Source organism: Triticum urartu, chromosome 5A (genome assembly GCF_056163025.1).
Source record: "Triticum urartu cultivar PI428250 chromosome 5A, HENAU_Tu73, whole genome shotgun sequence".
Classification (NCBI taxonomy): domain Eukaryota; kingdom Viridiplantae; phylum Streptophyta; class Magnoliopsida; order Poales; family Poaceae; genus Triticum; species Triticum urartu.
The window spans coordinates 505565219-505584580 of record NC_141877.1 but is presented as its reverse complement, the minus strand read 5'-3'; the positions used below and the strand labels follow the sequence as shown (position 1 = coordinate 505584580).

The window sequence follows — 19362 nt, the reverse complement described above, 5'->3', positions numbered from 1 at the left end:
ACGGTGTCCAAGGCAAAATGGCGTGCGGGACGGTAAATTTAATCTTTATTTTGTAACATGAAAATTTCCTTTTCAAACACATAGTACAGACACAGACGCTCATATATATATATATATATATATATATATATATATATATATATATATATGCACATACACTCGTCCCTATAAACGTACGCAGGCACGCACACCTTCGTGGTACATAAATACAGTACATACAAAGGCCAAATTAGAAAGTCCAACAGGTCTAATGGCTTGTGTGAGCAAGAAAGAACTACTGTATAGCACATAAATACGGTGTAGACAATGATTAAAATACAGAATAGACAAAGGATAATGCTCTCTATTTTGTGAGCCTACCAATTTCTTTCGAGAGGAAATAATCGTTGTATATACACCTTCGCGGTGCCGATGTGTGAAGCATTGGCATTCTGGCCGGCTCCCACACCTGTCTTAGAGCATGGAATCGTTTTTAGATGTCTCAACTAGGGCATTTGAATTGGATTTCGTATTGATAAACGTTCAATTCACCTGTTTGGCTGGACATTGAATTGGCAGTCTGTATTGAAACCACCAGTCTCCTATCATTCTAAGGGATATTTTTAGTTTCTCTTCATGCTTGCAAGTGGAGTATGTTGAATGCCGACGCATGACGTATCAGTGTTAACAAAAGTTTAGTGAATGGAGTAATAATTGTCAATCTACGTTGTGCCGATGAAGAAGAGAAATATGTAGCACTACTTTATAGATGACGATGGAACTCATAACCTTTAGACATATCAAAGGAATGGCTAACTTTGGCAGGTATGTGTTGAAGAATAACTAACATTCTTCACCTCATGCTAGCCAAAGAAGTTATGCCTTTTCTGTCAAAATTAAGGTTCATTATGTCATCTGAGGTTTGTATATTATATATACCTCTAAATTAATTACCCTAGTTGATGAAAACTAGATAAAAGTGTTCACTTGAAAAATATAACCATTTTAGTTGCACCACACAAAGAAAAATTCGGCTATGGATGGGAGGTCTCATGAGAAAGATTTTGTTGGATCACAACCATCGACGAAACCAACATAGCATGCCGGCTTTGCCCCACCTCTTGCTTCTTGGAGCTGTGATGGCTCCAAATTATGACACCTTTTCATGTGTATTTTGTTTGGTTTCATGCAAGATTCTTGCTGGTTTTCATCTTTTCTCTTCAATTTAAAAAGAACGTAAGGTTCCTATTTCATCTTTTTTCTCACCACCCCTTCGTCCAACCTTCCATGTAGGAGTATATGATAATCAATCACCTTAATTTACTTACCTTCTGAACCAATTACATTTTAATTTACTTACCATACTTCTAACAAAAATATAATGTAATTCACGGTCAGAATTTGATGAACATTTATTTACGCAATCGTATTATTATTGACAGGTAAATCACAAGCTAATGTACTGGAATGTTTATATTCCGTTGCAACGCACGAACATTGTTCTAGTTCACTAACAATAATCTTTCAAAAACAAAAAAAAACCTCGTTGCCTTGCTTGTTGTGAAGTTTTTTTTTCCTTTTTGGAAGGAACCAATGCCATATCAGTATAATTGAGGACGAAGTGGACAACTTCCATGTTGAGAAGAAACCCATTTGGCCCATCCAGAAGCAAAGACTACATGTGGTACGAGCTTGCCGTTCATACCACGGTCGTACCAGCCGCCACCGCCCACCTCTCATCTATATGAGACACTTTTATATTGAAAACCCAAGGAGAAGAGGAACATAACGCCGCCAAATCACACCAGAACAGAGGAGAAGAGATCCAGAGGAGAAGAACTTCACTTAGATCCGTTCTGGATTCCCCGGTCTCACAGTCCCCCCATTCATTAATAGAGAGAGAGAGAGAGAGGAACATTCCGATTTGTATGCCCAGGGTTGGTCGCGATTGGTTTAATCATTCATCTTATTGTGACGAACTACAATATTATTGAAATGAATTTCCTTTGCATAATCTCTGTGATTGATTATTCTTCTTCTCTCATGTGCGAGTAATCCCCCATAGACGTGCGAGATGTAGGGGATTGGTAAGATCCATTTGTGCCTAATCTATATGTCATTATTTGTGAAACTACCTCTATGATTAATTGTGAGGTTGATTACCCGTGAAGAGCATAATGCCTTGTTTTCCAATTTAGGAGGAGCGAAGACAATGCAAGAATAATGGGAAGGCAAGGCACGTAAATTGTTGGTACGGTTTAATGGTCTTAATAGCCTAGCCGGCCATGCATATGGTCACGGGGCGATAGGACAATAGATAGAAATAATCCCGACAGGAGGAGTTTGACTATTCAAGAGTGACTCATCTACCGTCCGTCGAATACAACTGGTATAATCACATGAATAGGTGGCTATGCGTTGCCTCTGCATTGGCACATTTTACATCCGCCTTGACCTGAATCTCTCCGTGCCTACTCTCTCCATTGCAGCAACCATTATTTTCAGTTGGTTATTTTATGTTCTTTTATTTGCTACTCTTGAAATTTTACGTTGCCCGTTAATTACTTGCTTTCTGCCAGCATCATAATCCTTGCAGATACCAAAACAGTTAATTCGTACAAGTCTGGTGACAACTTATGTGCGACAGAAAACTCGCATTAACACTCTCCTCCTGCTCTTTGCTGGGAACAATACTATACTAGACTACTTACACTAGTGCAACACTAACCTTGTGTGTCTTGAAGGTCATCAAGATGCTGAGAGTGTTAGCAATTTTATTTCTTTTCCACGAGAAGATGGGAGGACACTTAAAGATGTTATGACATGGCCTCTGCTTTGTACCATGTCTCTACTTGAGAAATGGTGAACATGATCTAGAAGAATTTTGAGAGTGTTGTTTGCCCTCATCACACCACCACCCAAGTCGTGTATAAACTTCTCGACAAAGCACACTAAATAAATAAATGTCATATTATCTTCAAATTTGTGTAAATCACAGGGGTGTAGGGAAAGTAGTGGCTGAGCCGGTACACACCCGCTAGACCCCGTCAAGAAAACATAGCGAAACATTTAAAAAAAATCTGAAACTTTGTGGGGATGATTATAAACAAATGTTATAGATACTTGCAAAGTTTGGTGGTCAAATGAGATCCGAGGAGCTCTGAACAAAAAGACAAAACTACAAATTCCGCTCAAACAGTGCACGTACATTTTGACTAATTTTGAGTACCTTTTTTTGTACAAAGCTCCTCAAAAATCATTTGAGCACCAAACTTTTCAAGCATCTATAACATTTGTTTATAATCATCCGCACAAAGTTTCAATTTTTTTAAAATATTTTGCTATGTTTTCTTGCGAGGGTGCACCGAGCTGGGGTGTAGGAAAACCACTCTCTAGGGGTGCATATCCTTTAGTTGCACTGCACAAAGAACTAACTGGATTGGAGTAAGTACAAATGACTTCGTCACCACACTAGTCATCGTAGTTTAGGTTGAACAATTACTTATTTGTTAATATCAATTGATGAATAAATATTACTAATTAAATTTGTTTGCATTTGATTTCTAACAAGTTAATCATGTTTTTCATATGTAAGTAATTTTTAGTTGCACTGCACAAAATGACTGGGATGCTAATTGTGTGCTATACAAAATAAATTGCACCACCTATTGGCTGCGTATGTCCAGACACGAGCTATTGCACTAGCAATAATGGTTAACATGAAGGAAATACTTTTGTGACACTGCACAAACAAAGATCACCAGTGGTGCTACAAGTCTACCTATTGGTGTAAGTGTCGGCGTGTTTCGTCAGGAACATTTTCACTGGCATTTTGATCGAATTTTGGATAGAGAGCAGTGAAATGATCATTCTCGTCATCTCCTTCCTATAGTGGTGCCTCTATTTTTTTCCCCAAAAGGTGAGATGGGTAGTGTATGAATCTTTGGATCTTAGATCTTCATTTCCTATGTTAGATGTGATAAATCTTTTGATTTTAGATCATCTTTCATATGTAGATTGTGAAGTATGTGTAACTCTTCAACATATTTGAATGTATTATGAGATGCAATTGACTTGTGTGGTGAATTAGAACATGCAGACCTCTATATATGTATATGTCTTCTATGTGAAATTCGAATTTCAGTGGTACAACTTGGTAGGGAAACCTTACGGGAGGCCGTTGTAAAAAGGAAGCCGCTTCAAATGATAATGTATTTCGGGCGGTTATGTACTGGAAACCACCTCATAGTCTTAAATAATTGGAAGATGTTATATTGTAGGAAACCACATCTAATGCTCCTTTATGTAGTAGTGTCCCGTCCTATGTTGAATATATCTTTTATGTGAGATTCAAAATTTTGTGGTACGACTTAGTAGGGGAACCTTATTGGAGGCAGTTATAAAAAGGAAGCCGCTTCGAATGTTAAAGTATTCCAGATGGTTATGTACTGGAAACCATCTCAAGGCCTTAAAGCATTGTATGCGGTTATATTGTAGGAACTGCCCGCGGGCGAACATATTCGAGGCAGTTTCGAAACCCCCTTCTATTTTCTGAGTATTAGCAACACAGACTTTGACGCGAAATGTGGAACTACCGCATGCCCATGTACCAAAACCATCTCTAATGCTCCTTTTTGTAGTAGTTTCCCGTCCTATGCTAAACTATGTCGTCATGTCCTATGTTTTAATTTGTCATATGTTAACTATGGAATATAGAATGTATTTAATCGAATGATCTACGTTGCACAGACTTGCGGAGGGGAAATGAGGAGCACCGTTGTCGGTGCGGACAACTAGGGCTCGACCCCTTGCTGTCCGCGGATATGTCCATATACATACGGGGGCTCAAATTTGTCCGTTGCCCTTGGTGATGCTCTTAGACCGGACACGCCATCGGGAGTCGCGGCGCGAGGAGCCACGAGGCTATGGTTATTGGAGTCAGCCATTTTGCAACCTAATCAATATCATTGTGATCTTTGGTGATTTTCTTCCTAGTTATTATCACGCATTAATTACAAAATATTTCCTTCCTAATTTGTATGTACCAAATATTATGTAATTAATATCATCTATTGCCCTCCATATTTTCATACTTATGACAGTGCATTAATTACGCAATCTTTTCTTCCTTTTTTGTATGGACCAAATATTATGTAATTAATATCATTTATTACCCTCCATATTTTCTTACTTATGATGGTGCATTAATTACGCAATCTTTTCTTCCTCTTTTGTATTGGTGAAGATTATATGATCAATACAATCAATTACTCTTATTATTTTCTTTATTATCGCGGTATCGCCATGCATTAATTGTGTATCATATGTTACCACCAACACTTGACCGGGCTTGACTAGACTAGTTATGCGTTCCTTAGATCCATATCAACGTGTGGCCATTAAAAAAAATCTGAGACCATCTAGAACTAGCCCTTGGAGGCATATTTTTATGGAAGAAAGTCTCTAAGCACCATGCGCCACTCCGGACTCGAGCGCGGGTGGTCTAGCTCGCTCCTTGCGAGCCTAGCCAATAGGGTGACACCAATAGATCCGAGGCTCAAGGAGAATATATCACAGTCGCATTTCTAAGCCTTTGCATCCTCATTTCTGAGTTACTGCATCCATAACGTGCAAACCAAAACAACTACTCACATCTCACTAAAGTACATGCAATTCCATGCTCAGCAGTGCACAATTCCAACTTTGTAGTGACTGATTGAAAAGAAGAGTTTGCAAATTGCAAGAGAGGGATAACCACTAGTATTCATCGCGAAAAGCAAGTGCTATGTATGGAAGGATGGGGAGCGCATCATGGAGAGTACAAAAGGCGTGTCAACGTATCATTTTAGTGAAGAAACCGCAGGAGCAAAGAAGAATGATACGCTCGCTCGAAAGCCTTTTGACTTGGTGTGTCTCTTGCCTCGATGGAGTGGCAAGGAAAAACTCTCAAGCCTCATCATGCACGCACGCCAACACCTTCGCTCAAGCCTCAATGATACTCCGCACGATGCAGAGCGTGACATGCCTTTCTTTCTTAGTCAACTTTTGAAGCGGATTGGCACGATTAATTAGAAGAGCGTAGAAACTAAGCGCATTGGTTTCTTGGAGGTTGGAGCTTGGCTTCCCTGCTGAAATGATTCTCTTCTTTTGTCCTCCAAGCCTCGGCGTCCATGTCAAAAGGTAGATCATGGTGTCTCGTGTGCAATGTGCCATAGCATCCAAAACCCATGTAATAATTGCATCGATTTTTATCCATTCACTCTCCTTTTTTCTTTACTTTTGAGATGAGACCGTGTGCCGAATGATTAGTTCATGGAAGATATGGATCCCTTGGCATGTACATGGTCCATGCTAGGCATGATGGAGAGGAACGCCTGCCTCCATATCTCCTATCCTTCACATGCATGGTGTCATGTCAAACCTCAAAGGTATATAGTACGTGTGTGCATGCACCACCAAACAAAACACCTAAAGCTCACCACGGCAGGCTCACGTACGTACGGCGCCAAAGCCAGGAAAGCCAAGGCCAAATCCACCCTATATATGCGGCGTGTGTTGCCGTTGCCGACAGACGGCTCACTTCAAACACCTTGAGCTCCTCACAAGTCATTTCTAGGAGCCTCACCAACATGTGCAGCTCTGCATCCTGGAACTCCTCACCTCCTGCTGTGCTGTTCATCAGGCAGCAGGGGAAGAAGAAGCCACATGTCTCAGTGACTCTCAGGAGGAAGAGGTAATTAACATCTCAGCTTGTTCCTGTTCCAGATTAACTGTGGCAGCAGCAGCAATGGAGCTTATGGAGCATGATGCTGCGTGCATGTGTGCTTACATGCAGCTACGCCTGATGTTTTCAGGTTAAGGCTGATCAGGAGGAGGAGGAGGGAGCTGAGGAGGGCGGCTGCTGGAGGGGCGGAGATGGCGATGCTGAACCTGAGGCTCCACCTGGAGAACCGGCGCATCCTTGCGGAGAACGAGAGGCTCCGGGAGAGGGCTGGCGCGCTCCGCCGCGAGAACCTCGCGCTGCGTGCCAACCTGTGCAAGGTGGTGCTACCGCCGGCAGAGGCTGCCCCCGGCTGCTGAGCTTCCCGCCGTTCTCCTTCGTCTTGGTGGCTCCTTGTTGTGCTTGTGCTACTTTGTCTAGGTGTTGATGATGGCTGGCTGTCTGATGATCTGTGCTTATCGATCAACCACAGGGTTTTTCTTGGACCTACTTTGTGTGATTTGTGGCAAGATCAATAGATCATGGTTGCACATTATATGTTTAATTTCAAGTGCAGAGATTAGTTAGCAAGTTTTTGTCTGGCTGGCTCTTTTTGAAAAGAAAAGGGTGGGAGGAAAATGGAAGGCAGCTTTGATCAAAAGGGCAAACATGTCAACTCTACTTTCTCTTGTTAAAACCAGAAAATTTGTGTGATTTGTGGCTTGATCATGGTTGCACATTATATATGTTTAATTTGAAGTGCAGAGATTAATGTAACCAAGTTTTTGTCTGGCTGGCTTTTGAAAAGAAAAGGGGGAGGAAAATGAAAGGCAGCTTTGATCAAAAGGGTAAAGATGTCAACTCAACTTTCCCTTGTTAAAATCAAAAAATTAAAGGCAAAAAGATGGCAGTAGTCCTTTGTCCCTCTACATGCTCAATGTTTACTTACACCTTAAGGTCTCCAATGATTAAATACCATGAACTCCTCATCAAACCTTTTCCAGCCTTTTTCATTCTGCTCAAAAGCATATATTGGCAGATATCCTTGTGAGCTTTCCCTTTTACACCTTTATTACCTAGTACTTTGATGAATGTTACTGGCAATGCATTATATGTGCAAGTTTAATATCTACAACTGTAGAACCTGAATCAAACTTCCAAATGGCGGCAAAAATCGCAACACTGAAACTGAAGCCGGAGCTGAGCTCTTCTTCGGAATAAGAACAAATAAACCCAAAACAACTACTATCACCAAGCTGTGACGACGAGGGAAACAGTCAGGTTATCTTGCAGCTTAGATCATACTCCCTCCGTCCCAAAATTCTTGTCTTAGATTTGTCTACATACGGATATATCTATTCACATTTTAGTGTTAGATACATCCGTATCTAGATAAATCTAAGACAAGAATTTTGGGACGGAGGGAGTACAACAAATGGAGCTAAGCTTATACAAGTAATACCCAGTGTGCATCACTCAAAACCGCAAAATGGAGAAAACAATGATATGAGGTACAAACAACAAAGCATGCCACTGGAGTTGCCCCAAACATTTCCATCAAGTTATCGGTTCAAAGTCGGGGCACAAGGAATTGTACCATAATCCGATGAATCCAGCACACAGCTACAGGGACAGACAGACACTTTATACAGTTCAAAAATCGACCGGAGTTTTTCCCAGGATTGAACAAAAATAATTTCAACACAACAAGAGATGTTTTTTTTTTCTTCCTATGATTGTTTCCCGCGACCTAAGTAAAGTATTGTCCAGAGCATATGGTATTTTTAACCGAATCTGTCGTATCAAATTTCCCTTGGAAGATCTCATTTGGGAAAGCATCCTAAAAGTTCCGCTGGCGTTGCTGACCTTGCTGGAGCTGTGATGGTTGCCTCAGAATTTGCAGCTGGTGAAGCTGAATCATCTGGGAGCTCATCCGTTGCTCTGAACTGTTCGGCATATGAGGATTACTGGCCTCGGCAACAACCAGATTTAGGCGTTCGACCTCAGCATGCAATGCTTCGTTCAGAGCTGGACACAGAGTGAAAACCCAAGTTAACTGACTATGACAAATAAACAATAAAGTTCATTCTAACATAGGCGTAGTAGGGGTAACAAGCACGTTAACACAGCATACCACATGACTAACAGGACTCAACACAACTGAAGTAAAAGTGCAAAATACTGATAGTTTACAATCAACCATTGGAAGAACACAACTTGAAGTAAATCAGCAGAAAAATCTTGCAGTGCTGGTCAATAAACAAAGCAAATATACCAGACAACGAATGAGAACATTATGAGATTAAACAATAACATGCAGGTTCTGTTTGAATTAAGTTACACAAGAAGAGGAACCATTGTCAAAAGATCCAAGTTTTGTGGCACATTTAGAATATTCTACGATATCAAGTTATTCAGGCATGCATACATGCGCTAGTTTGACAACGCGGCACCAGAATTCAACATAATGTTTTTGGTGTTATGCCTAGACTCCATCCTACCATTTGGTTTTCTGAACTACACATTCAATTCTTAACATTGAAAACTCCAGTCGCCCTAACAGTCGAAACAATTCCTGAATTCCAGTTGCCCCAACATGCTTATATGTTGCAAAGCATTATCTATTTTTATCACTGTAAACACAAAGCCAAGTTTTGGTTGTAGGAATCATCATAACTTCTATTGCAACATCGCAAGCTGCACATGAACAGTCAGAACATACAGCACCGGGCACCAACTCATATATCATACATACGCTGACTGCTATTTCGACTCATTATCTATTTTTACCGCAACTTACAGTGATGCTGGAAAATAAGGAAGCAAACTCACCCTCTTTCAACTGTGCTTGCTCCTCCAAAGCTTGCAGCCTGATTCTCATCTCATGGTTGTGAATTGAAAGCCTAGCCTGGCCCTTCTGCAAAATACATGCATTCACAGTAACTAGGACTGTCAAACCTTCAAATACAAATCAAAATGCTCACCACATATAAAGCTGGGCCAGAAAGCCTCTTGTCTGTAAGAAGGGGGGAAAAAGGCCCACCAAATTCAGAGAACGAACCTTAACCATTTTCACTTGTGCAGATAAGTTCATAGTCTCCCCCTGCAGCACCTGAACCTTGCCCTCAAGCTCCACTATGTATTTTGCCTTGCGCTCCTTTGACTTAGCAGCAGACAGCCGATTGTTTAGGATCCTGGAAAATTTTACAAGATATGATCAATTTTCAGTAAGCGAAACATTTTTACCAATGACAACTTTATTGCGATCATGGACGCCCAACACACCTCCTGACCCTCTTAGGATCGGTCAGCACAATCTGCGCGAGGTGCTCACTGTCCATGATAACCTTCTTCTCTGCTTCACTGAATTCCTTACTGTTTGCGAATTCCTTGGCGAAGAGAGCAGCGGCGCCACCAATGGAACCACTTCCACTGCGTGCCAGCCGAGCAGCAGCACCCGGCCCCGGACCCGGAGATGGAGGCGGCGGGTTGGAGTTGGAGTTGGAGTTGGACGGCTCCAGGCCGGACGGTCCAAACTTGAACTTCCCTACAAGGCTGTCCGCCGACAAGCTGCGGCAATGCCTGGGCAAGCTGCCGTCCGCGCTCTCGGCTTCGTTCTCGCTGCTGTCACCGGGGCTCCAAGCGGGCGCTTGGCTGTCCAGCTGGTCGCGCCGCTCCTGGCCGACGGGCCCGGAGGAGCCGACCGCGCCCAGGCCATTCGTACTCTTGTTGTAGGCGCCGAGGATCCCGTCGAGGGTGCTGTTGTTCGCGGCCACCAGGGCCTCCGCGTTCACCGGCGCCGGAGGTGGCATGGGCAGGTTCTGCTGGGAGGAGAACGCGAGGAGAACGTCGCTCTGCGACCGCTGATGCCCCGCCCGCAGCGGCGGCAGTCTGGACGCCCCCCGCTCGGAGCCCGACGGCGGCGGCAGTCCGGACGCCCCCCGGTCTGAGCCCGACGGCGGCGGCGGGGAGAGCGCGATCGCTGATGGCGCAGACGGATCGGGGTACGGGGGCCGGAAGAGAAAGTCCATGGAGAAGAACTGGGGTTGCGACAGCGAGCGCGAGTGATGGGATCCTGCGCCACCGCTCGCCGCCGGCGGCAGCGGCGGCGGTGGTGGCGGGGGCACGCGGTAGTAGCCGAAGCCCGGGACGAAACGGGCGGCTACGGAGGCAGGGTGGGCCGGCGGGAGTCGGAGCGAGGGCTGGAGGCGGTGTATGGAGGAGGAGAGGTCGGCGGCGGCGGGATGAGAGGTCGGTGGCGATGGGATGAGAGGGCGAACACGCATGGACTGTCTAGTGGTAGGCGTCCATGTGGGCCCGGCAGCGGGAGGACGCGGCGGCGGTGCGCGGGGGCGTCCATGTGGGCCCGGCAGTGGGAGGAGGTGGCGGCGGTGCGCGGAGTCGTCGTCCATGGCGAGAGAGGGGGGAAGGGGGGGGGGGGAGGGAGGGGGTCTGGTCGGGCCTCTAGGGTTCTCGGGGATACTAATACGATGCCGCTGAACGCGGGACGATGCGATGTCGACGGTACGACGAGGAGCCGGTCGAGTGAACGCGGAGAAGGAACACACGGAGAATCAACCAAAACATGAAGTATTCCCTCTCGCGTACCGCTGCATGGCCATGGTGGGCCCACACACCCGTGACAGAAATGTAAAGGCGTGTGGATCGTCTATCCTATTTTTTCGCTGAGGTTTTTTTTACCTAGTTGGACTCCTTCCGCCCTTGTGGATCGTGGTTTGGTAGAATCAAAGCCACTGTGGCACATGGCTACGTAGGTGTTTGGTGTCCATGTGGGCCCGACAGTGGAGGAGGTGACGGCGGTGCGCTGAGTTGTCGTCCATGGCGAGGGGGGAGGAAGGGAGGGGTCTGGTCGGCCCCTAGGGTTCTCGAGGATACTAATGCGGTGCTGCTGAATGCGGGACGATGCGATGTCAACGGTATGGCGGGAGCCGGTCGAGTGGACGTCGAGAAGGAACACACGGAGAATCAAGCAAAACATGAAGTGTTCTCTCTCGCGTGTCCCCGAATGGCCATGGTGGGGCCACACACACATGACAGAAAATGTAAAGGCGTGTGGAGTGTCTATCCCATTTTTTTAGCTGAGGTTTTTTACCTAATTGGATTCCTTCCGCCCTTGTGGCTCGTGGTTTGGTAGAATCAAAGCCACTGTGGCACATGGCTACGTAGTGTTGGGTGTCCATGTGGGCCAACAGTGGGAGGAGGTGGCAGCAGTGCGCTGGCTCATCGCTCATGGCGAGGGGAGGGAGGAAGGGAGGGCCTGGTTGGGCCGCTGGGGTTCTCGAGGGGATACTAATATGGTGAGGCCGAACGCAGGATGACACGGGTGTTAACAGTGTGGTGAGGAGCCGTCGAGTGAACACCGAGACAGAATGCATTTAGCATCGAGCACAACGTCAAGCGTTCTCTCTCACGTTCTATCGCATGGCCATGGTGGGCCCGCACATACGTGATGAAAATGGAAAGCCACGTGGGGGTGTCTATCTCATTTTGTCTTCGCTTCGAGGTTTTTTTTGCCTAGTTGGACTCCTTCCGTCCTTGCCTCATGGCTCATGCACACATGGCTCATGGTTGTGTAGAATCAAATCCACCATGGCACATGGCTATGTGGTGTTGGTTGTACTTGTGGGCCCGACTATGGGAGGAGGTGGCGGAGTTGCGTTATGTCGTCGCCATGGTGAGGAGAGGGAGGAAGGGAGGATCTGGTCAGGCCACTAGGGTTCTTGATGGGATACCAATATGATGAGGTTGAACGTAGGATGATGCAGATGCCGATGGTGCAGCGAGGAGCCATCGAGTGAACGCCGAGACAGAACACATGGAGCATCAAGCAAAACATGAAGCGTTGGGTGGTGTGCCTATCACGTTTTTTGTTTGCTTCAAGGTTTTTGCCTAGTTGGACTCCTTCCGCCTTTGCCTCATGACCCATGCACATGTGGCTTGTGGTTGGGTAGAATAAGCCACGATGGCACATGGCTGCGTAGTGTTGGTTGTTCATGTGGGCCTGACAGTGGGAGGAGGTGGCGGCGGTGCACTAGGTCATCATCCATGTCGAGAGGAGGGAGGAATGGAGGGGTTTAGTCGGGCCACTAAGGTAATCAAGGGGATGACAATACGGTGAGGTGAAATGTGGGATAATGCAGGTGTCGATGGTGCGGCAAGGATCCGTCGAGTGAACATTGAGAGGGAACACATGGAGCATCGAGCAAAACGTGAAACAATCTCTTTTGATTCCACCACATGACCATGGTGGGTCCACACACACATGATAGAAATGGAATGGCGCATGGGATGTCTATCTCATTTTTTCTCCGCTTCGAGATTTTTTGCCTAGTTGGACTCCTTCATCCCTTGCTTCATGGATCGTGCACACGTGACTCATGGTTGGGGAGAATCAAAGCCATCGTGGCTCATGTCTGTGTAGCATTGGGTGTCCAAGTAGGCTCGACAATGCGAGGAGGTGGCAGCGGTGTGCTAGGTCGTCGTCCATGGCAAGGCGGGAGGAAGGGAGGGGTCTAGTCAGGCCACTAGGGTTCCCGAGGGGATACTAATACGGTGAAGCCGAACACGAGATGATGCGGGTGCCGACGGCGTGGAGAAGAGCCGTCAAGTGAATGCTGAGACATAACACATGGAGCATCAATCAAAACATGAAGCGTTCTCTCTCGCGTGCCGCCGCATGCCCATGGTGGGCCCTGATACGTCTTCAAGGTATCTATAATTTTTTATTGTTCCATGTTGTTATATTATCATTCTTGGATGTTTTACAATCATTTTATACCCATTTTATATCATTTTTGGGACTAACCTATTGACATAGTGCCAAGTGCCAGTTGCTTTTTTTGCTTGTTTTTTACATCGCAGAAAATCAATATCGAACGGAGTCCAAATGCAGCGAAACTTTTTGTGGAATTTTGATGGACCAGAAGACACCCAATGGGCCGGAGAAGCACGTAGGGGGTCGATGTGTGGAATTATGTTGGATGGCGTTCGATGTGTGGAGTAATAGTAGTAGATGCAAACAGGAGTCGGTCTACTAATCTTGCACGTGATGACTATATAATGATCATTGTGTGGATATCGTCATGATTATTTGAAGTTATATAAATTGCCCAACAGTAATTTGTTTACCCACCGTTGCTATTTTTCTTGAGAGAAGCCATTAGTGAAATCTACGGCCACCGGGTCTCTTCGTTATAATATTTGCCTTCGCGATATATTTTTATTTGCTTCTATTTTCAGATCTATTAATCCAAAACCCCAAAAATACCTTGCTACAATTTTTGTTTATTTATTTATCTCGCGTTCCCGCGAGATCTATTTATCCAATCTACTATAATTTTACCTATCTTTTTACCCGTGAGGGATTGACGACCCCTCTCTTACGTCGGGTTGCAAGTATTTGTTCTTTGTGTGCAGGAGCTGTTTATGTGATGTTGCGTGGTTCTCCTACTGGTTCGATAACCTTGGTCTCATCATGAGGGAAATACCTTCCGTAGCTATGCTGCATCATCCCTTCGTCTTTAGGGAAATACTGACGTAGTTCAAGCCGCATCAAAAGGAATTTCTGGCACCGTTCCCGGGGAGATATCATCAACATCTACCAGGTTCCTAATCACAAATCTCATCTCCTCGAAATTTACATTATTTGCCATTTTCCTCTCGTTTTCCTCTCCCCCACTTCACAAAAAATTGCCGCTTTATTCGCTCTCTTTTTCGTTCGTCGTTTTCTCGTCAGATCTATTTTTGTGTGCAATCTTGTTTGCCACTTCTTGTCGTTAATGATAGTTCTTCCGCTATTGCGTGCACTCCCGAGAACGAGGTTCTTAACTTTAAACAAAGGGGAGGGGAGAATTTAAAGGATGCTTGGTATAGGATTTGCAATGCTCATAATAGATCTATCCGTAAGCAATCTACCATTTTTCTTCTTCACTGTTTTGATGTGGGCATCATCACTTGGTATAGATTCGTCCTTGATACGATTACCGGTGGAAATTTCTTGATGTGTCCCTCTCTTGATGCTTTTAGTGCTATGAGAAATTTAGTGTGTTCACTACCGCTTATGGTTAATGAAACAACTTTGACTCTTGAGCATATTATGGAAATACTAGATGTTATTGAAAAGAAAATGCTTACCGAAGAACATATTGAAAACTTGGATAAAAAGATGCATAATTTTGCTACTAAAATTGGGTCAAAAGAGGGAGAAGTTTTTAAGTTGTTAAAAGAAAAGGGGACCATAATTCATGAAAGAATTGAAGAAAGCCCGTCTCGGATTGATAAACTAGAAGAAATCTTTAGTAATCTAAGTACGGCTTTTGCTTCTGCTTAAACTATTGAAAAAACTCCTGTAAAAGTTGGCAAGATTACTTAAGTTACGAAGAACAAGGGTGAAACTTCTAGTAATAGCAGTAAAGAAGATCTTAAGATGATTAGTATTCATCCAGATTTTGTTGAAGTTATAAGAGATCCTTTGTGCAAAAATGAATTCCTTAAACTTGTTCCTAGGAGTATTGTCATTCAAAATTTGTATGCTAAATCCTTGAAGAATTAAAAATGTCTGATTTAAGAGTTGGAAACTAAAGATGACAATACTTAGATCCTTCACATTATGCCTAGCTAGGGGCATAAAACAATAGCGCTTGTTGGGAGGCAACCCAATGAATAAAATTGATTTTTGTCTTTTTTCTTTCTGTTCTTGAGTGTTTTCACACTTATGATACTGTTATGATTGTGTTTTTTGTGTTTTAATTAGTGTTTGTGCCAAGCAAAGCCTTTGGGATCATGTTGGGTGATAGTTGATTTGATCTTGTTGAAAAACAGGAACTTTTGCGCCCATAAAAATATTTTTAATTTTTAACAGAAGCGTGATAAAATACTGATTGTTTTTGCAGAAGATTTATATACAAATTTCTCACGTTGTCCTAATTTCTTAGAACTTTTGGAGTTACAGAAGTATCCGAAATCTCCAGATTGCTACAGACTGTTCTGTTTTTGACAGATTCTATTTTCTTTGCGTTGTGTGCTTGTTTTGATGATTCTATGGTTTTCTTTGGAGAGTTTTTGCCATATAAAAGTTGGAATATAGTAGATATAATGCAAAACTAAAAAAATAATGGGTTTACAACAATACTTATAGTAGTGATTTGCTTTCTTATACTAACGGATCTCACAAAGGTTTTGTTGAGTTTTGTGTGATTGAAATTTTCAAGTTTTGGGTGACTTTACGATGGATGAAGGAATAATGATTAGCAAAAGGCTAAGCTTGGGGATGCCCGAGGCACCCCAAGATAATATTCAAGAAGTATCAAGCAACTAAGCTTGGGGATGCCCCCGAGTGGCATCCCCTCTTTCTTTTAACAACCATCGGTATTTTACTTGAAACTATATTTTTATTCATCACATATTATGAGTTTTGCTTGGAGCGTCTTATATGATATGAGTCTTTGCTTGTTTTTATTTGTGTTTTTAGTCAGGAATCTTTGCTGGACACACCTATTTGAGAGAGCCAAAATTATGCCATGACTTGTTAGAATTGCTCTCTATGCTTCACTTAAATCTTTATGAGCCATGGAATTGCTCTAGTGCTTCACTCATACCTTTTTAAGCACGGTGTGCTTTAGTATATTTGAAGAAATGATCTCATGATTCACTTAGATTTATTTGAGAGTTAGTATTTTTTTAAGAAATTCTCTCTTGCTTCACTTAAATTATTTTGAGAGAAGAATTTTTTTATGCTCACTTATATTTGTTTGAGCTATCAAAAGCAACATATGAAACTAGTCCCAAAGTGATAGATATCCAAGGAGGATATAATAAAAACTTTCATGAAGATCATTGGAAAAAATAAACTTGATTCCTTGTAATAGTTTTGAGATATGTTGATATAATATGTGAGTCATGTTGATGAGTAATTATGCTTTAGTAAGAATATTGGTGTTAAGGTTTGTGATTCCCTATGCAAGCATGAAAGTCAATAATTATGCAATGAAATTACATCCTACTTGTGGTGCATTATTTGGTGATAGTTATGCTTAATGATTGCTTATGAGATTTTTTGTTTCTTGGTTGGTTGCTTGTCAATCTTATGCTAGCCTTCATTTTGCACTAAGTGTAGTGATCCGACCTCAAACGGTCAAATCTCTGTGCATAAGTGTCAACCCTGGATCGGTAATGCAGACACACAAAGTACTTGAAGGATTTATAACAGAGTTCAATCACACACTTATTACATCGAATATCTCAAAAGAGAACTTATTACAATAATATGGCTGAAGGCCATATAATGAAGATAACAGCAGAAGGCTTCGAAGGTAAAATGAGTCCATCAACTCCAACGGCATAGCTGAGTGCAAGACAATGACCTAGCGCACCTTACTCTTCGTTTGAAAAGTCTGCAACATAGTATGTTGCAGCCCAAAATGGGTCAGCTCATGGAATATGCTGGAAAAATAACACTATAGAGCAATGAACAAGTAGCAGCTATAACTATATGCATGTTTAGCTGGTGGAGGCTCTATGGTTATTTTTGCAGAAAGCTAGTTTTTCCCTACAACAAAGGAATATATTTTATTTAACTACAAAGTTTGTTGAAAACATTGATAATGGTAACCCCATCTCAATCCCAAATTAATAGTCATTAATCCAACAAGTTAATTAAGTAAAGTGATGAGATCAACATAATAATTCAAGCACCAGATACTCAAGATGTCCATAACTAGGGACACAGCTAACCATGATTAGTTTGTACACTCTGCAGAGGTTTGGGCACTTTTCCCCACAAGACCCAATCTCCTCCGTTTGATTTCTTGCACTACATGATGTTTGAGAAACGGATGACCGAGACACAGTCTTTCAGAAGCATTAGCTCTTTTGACGGGTAAACCGTACCACCTACACCCCCTACATCTGATAGTTTACCACTGAAATGTAGGGTTTCGTAGTAATTTCAAAATTTTTCCTACGCACACGCAAGATCATGATGATGCACAGCAACGAGAGGGGAGAGTGTTGTCTACGTACCCACGCAGACCGACTGCGGAAGCGTTGACACAACGTAGAGGAAGTAGTCGTACGTCTTCCCGATCCGACCGATCCAAGCACCGTTACTCTGGCACCTCCGAGTTCTTAGCACACGTACAGCTCGATGACAATCCTCGGGCTTCGATCCAGCAAAGCGTTGGGGAGGAGTTCCGTCAGCACGACGGCGTGGTGACAATCTTGATGTTCTACCATCGCAGGGCTTCGCCTAAGCACTGCTACAATATGATCGAGGTGGAATATGGTGGCAGGGGGCACCGCACACGGCTAAGGAACGATCTCAAGGATCAACTTGTGTGTCCTAGGGTGCCCCCTGCCTCCGTATATAAAGGAGCCAAGGGGGAGGGGGCGGCCGGCCAAGGAGGGCGCGCTAAGGGAGTCCTACTCCCTCTGGGAGTAGGATTCCCCCCCCCCAATCCTAGTTGGAATAGGATTCCTCGAGTGGGGAAAGAGAGAGAGGGGGCCGGCCACCTCTCCTTGTCCTAATAGGACTAGGGGAGGGGGGAGGCGTGCGGCCCACCTTGGGTTGCCCCTTTCTCCTTTCCACTAAAGCCCACTAAGGCCCATATAGCTCCCGGGGGGTTCCGGTAACCTCCCGATACTCCGGTAAAATCCCGATTTCACCCGGAACACTTCCGATATCCAAACATAGGCTTCCAATATATCAATCTTTATGTCTCGACCATTTCGAGACTCCTCGTCATGTCCATGATCACATCTGGGACTCCGAACAATCTTTGGTACATCAAAATGCATAAACTCATAATAACTGTCATCGTAACGTTAAGCGTGCGGACCCTACGGTTCGAGAACAATGTAGACATGACCGAGACACGTCTCCGGCCAATAACCAATAGCGGGACCTGGATGCCCATATTGGCTCCTACATATTCTACGAAGATCTTTATCGGTCAGACCGCATAACAACATACGTTGTTCCCTTTGTCATCGGTATGTTACTTGCCCGAGATTCGATCGTCGGTATCCAATACCTAGTTCAATCTCGTTACCGGCAAGTCTCTTTACTCGTTCCGTAATACATCATCCCGCAACTAACTCATTAGTTGCAATGCTTGCAAGGCTTATGTGATGTGCATTACCGAGAGGGCCCAGAGATACCTCTTCGACAATCGGAGTGACAAATCCTATTCTCGAAATACGCCAACCCAACATCTACCATTGGAGACACCTGTAGAGCTCCTTTATAATCACCCAGTTACTTTGTGACGTTTGGTAGCACACAAAGTGTTCCTCCGGCAAACGGGAGTTGCATAATCTCATAGTCATAGGAACATGTATAAGTCATGAAGAAAGCAATAGCAACATACTGAACGATCGGGTGCTAAGCTAATGGAATGGGTCATGTCAATCAGATCATTCAACTAATGATGTGACCTCGTTAATCAAATAACAACACTTTGTTCATGGTTAGGAAACATAACCATCTTTGATTAACGAGCTAGTCAAGTAGAGGCATACTAGTGACACTAAGTTTGTCTATGTATTCACACATGTATTATGTTTCCGGTTAATACAATTCTAGCATGAATAATAAACATTTATCATGATATAAGGAAATAAATAATAACTTTATTATTGCCTCTAGGGCATATTTCCTTCAGTCT

The 19362-nt window shown here is 43.6% G+C and overlaps 2 protein-coding genes across 2 annotated transcripts; one reads left to right on the top strand and one right to left on the bottom strand.

Annotated features, from left to right (window-relative positions):
- The first annotated feature begins 6463 nt into the window (after nucleotides 1-6463).
- On the top strand, nucleotides 6464-7270 carry LOC125510077 (uncharacterized). Its single transcript, XM_048675171.2, has 2 exons — nucleotides 6464-6712; nucleotides 6834-7270. The coding sequence occupies exons 1-2, from the start codon at nucleotides 6609-6611 to the stop codon at nucleotides 7057-7059; spliced, it is 330 nt and encodes a 109-aa protein (XP_048531128.2). The 5' UTR covers nucleotides 6464-6608; the 3' UTR covers nucleotides 7060-7270.
- A 916-nt stretch (nucleotides 7271-8186) lies between these two features.
- On the bottom strand, nucleotides 8187-11127 carry LOC125556421 (bZIP transcription factor 29). The gene is made up of 4 exons (XM_048719160.2): nucleotides 9965-11127; nucleotides 9741-9873; nucleotides 9512-9596; nucleotides 8187-8707 (listed from the first exon to the last, which is right to left on the bottom strand). Exons 1-4 carry the CDS (start codon nucleotides 11089-11091, stop codon nucleotides 8520-8522), a joined length of 1533 nt encoding a protein of 510 aa, XP_048575117.2. The 5' UTR covers nucleotides 11092-11127; the 3' UTR covers nucleotides 8187-8519.
- Between the last annotated feature and the right edge of the window lie 8235 nt (nucleotides 11128-19362).

What these genes read in the sequence shown, in the direction of transcription:
- LOC125510077 (XM_048675171.2), top strand. Translation starts at nt 6,609, where the DNA reads ATGTGCAGCTCTGCATCCTGGAACTCCTCACCTCCTGCTGTGCTGTTC. An exon ending in GTGACTCTCAGGAGGAAGAG is followed by an intron (nt 6,713 to 6,833) that starts GTAATTAACATC and finishes TGATGTTTTCAG; the next exon opens with GTTAAGGCTGATCAGGAGGA.
- LOC125556421 (XM_048719160.2), bottom strand. Translation starts at nt 11,091, where the DNA reads ATGGACGACGACTCCGCGCACCGCCGCCACCTCCTCCCACTGCCGGGC. An exon ending in GATCCTAAGAGGGTCAGGAG is followed by an intron (nt 9,874 to 9,964) that starts GTGTGTTGGGCG and finishes AAAATTTTCCAG; the next exon opens with GATCCTAAACAATCGGCTGT. An exon ending in GCAAGCACAGTTGAAAGAGG is followed by an intron (nt 8,708 to 9,511) that starts GTGAGTTTGCTT and finishes CTCTGTGTCCAG; the next exon opens with CTCTGAACGAAGCATTGCAT.